At 36.3% G+C, this 2,248-nt stretch overlaps 1 protein-coding gene across 1 annotated transcript; it reads left to right on the forward strand.

Moving 5' to 3' along the window:
- Positions 1-358: 358 nt before the first annotated feature.
- On the forward strand, positions 359-1,295 carry LOC133788575 (protein S40-4-like). The gene has a single exon (XM_062226097.1). It carries the CDS (start codon positions 488-490, stop codon positions 1,019-1,021), a length of 534 nt encoding a protein of 177 aa, XP_062082081.1. The 5' UTR covers positions 359-487; the 3' UTR covers positions 1,022-1,295.
- The last annotated feature ends 953 nt before the right edge of the window (positions 1,296-2,248 follow it).

The raw sequence follows: 2,248 nt of genomic DNA on the forward strand, positions 1-2,248 counted from the left end.
GACTGAATTGCCAAACAGAATAAAAGTCAGGGGCATATATGCTAAAAACTCAAATTTTTAATATTTTCTTAGTTAAGAGCTCAGAGGACACCGTGTATCCATCGCGAGACTTTCCGCGAAGAAGCATAAAAATTCGGCTCCCGAGATGTTATTTTATTTGAACCTGTTTAGTTGTATTAAAAATGGATAACTCGATTTTGTCAAAAAAAAAAAAAAGGATAACTCGAAAATCTGACGTGTCATGCGAGTGAAATTAACAAAAGGTTTATTTTGTAATTCACCAAATGAAACTCGCCAGCCTTATCCATTTCGCACACCCAGGATCTTTTATAAAAGCGGATCAAAATCCTCATTTTACAGAACCTAAACCAAACCCCTCCGAAAGAAAAAAAATAAATAAATAAAAAAAAGGGGAGAACTTGGAACTGAAAAGAGGCTAAAGAAAAAAAAATACCAGTAAGACATTTGATTTTTTTGAGCTTAACAAATGGCGAGTAAAAGCTACTTCGCTCGGCAGAATTACCGTTTTCTCTCCAGCGACCGGGACTACCGCACGGCCGTGGTGACTGCCGATTCATCTGCATTCGAACTCGATGAGTCCGACATGTACAACTCGGCCCGATCCAACTCGCCCGAGTTCCGAAAACCGGTTACGGGTTCGCGTCTGATGTCGAAGAAGACCTCATCGAAGCGATCGGTCGCGGATCCCGGCGATCGGACTGGTGGGACCGCATCGTCGCTTCCGGTCAACATCCCGGACTGGTCGAAGATTCTCAGGGACGAGTACAGAGATAACCGGAGGGGAGAGCGCGTGGACGACGACGACGACGACGATTACGATTTGGATGGCGATTGCGATGGCGATTCAAGGGTTCCGCCGCACGAGTTTCTAGCGAGGCAGATGGCGAGGACGAGGATCGCCTCCTTCTCGGTGCACGAAGGGATTGGGAGGACTCTCAAAGGGAGAGATCTCAGTAGGGTTCGAAATGCAATTTTTGAGAAGACTGGGTTCGAAGACTAAGAAGAAAAGAAATTCTGAAGAAACTGAGAGTTCAAAAAAAAAAAACAGCGGGAATTTACGGAATATATTTGTTTAGGTCATTTTAATCCTCCAATATCGGTAGGCTTTAGTTTTTTTTTTTTTTTATGTGGAGAATATTTTGTGATTTTAGTTTTACATTACAGTATTTTGGAGGAGCATTTTTAATTTTCCACGATTGTAATTCTAACTCGGAGGATTTAGGATTGTATCTTGACTGTTTTCTACTTTGGGTATAAATTTTACACTTCAATTTTGCCTTGTTATATTTAATAATTAAAGGAATTTTACTTTGTTTTTCTGAATTGTGTGGTTCGATTTCGATGTTCAAAGATTATATATTGGAGATATTGGAAGATTATATGGTTGGAGAGGGAAGAGAGCGGTGGGGCCATTTTGGTAATATACAAATGGAAAGTAGGGTCTTTGGTAAATGATTGGTGGGGTTGTATTTTATTTGATGATATTTATTTATTTATTTTAATGTGGGTGGGGTTGGTACGAAAAATGAAAAGCAGAGGTTACGAATCAACGATAGTGACTTCTTTTATTAATAAATAAATAAAAACATTTCTCATATTATATGATACAATTGGTCACATCTATCATTTTTTGTTTTTCCTTTTTTGAAGAGTGTTTGAGAGAACAATTTTCATTTTCTTAGTACTTGATAAATGTTAAATTTCACATACCCATCTAAATGGTTTCTTTGGAACTTTATTTTGCATTAATTTTTGGTTTTAGTAAAATTAATTTTGGTATTTTTTTGTTCTCTTTTTATTTAATTTAATGGTGTAGGTGTGGAAAGTTGAAGAGGTAGATAACGAAGTAATTGTTACTTTTTTTTATCTGAAGAAGCAATTGTTACTTATTGGACGAGAGCCACGAGGCAATAATAGATAGTTCCAATGGGATGATGCTTTCTTCAAAACTAACAAAAATGAATTAAATGCAATTTTATCCAATACTTAAGTCAAGTTTTGTTTATTTAATTACACATACGAGCATCGGATCTTGTAACCAATAATATATTATTAATAGCTACTTTTGGCAGAGAGTGGATAATTTGGTTTTCAGATTAACTAATTGGCAAATTATCCGATCGATGGTGACATTGAGAAATTGTTTAGTCTATAATATAGACAATATAGACAACTCCATATGTAATAATATACCATCTCACTATCAAGTATCACATCAAATTAAAGT

Source organism: Humulus lupulus, chromosome 7 (genome assembly GCF_963169125.1).
Source record: "Humulus lupulus chromosome 7, drHumLupu1.1, whole genome shotgun sequence".
Lineage (NCBI taxonomy): Eukaryota > Viridiplantae > Streptophyta > Magnoliopsida > Rosales > Cannabaceae > Humulus > Humulus lupulus.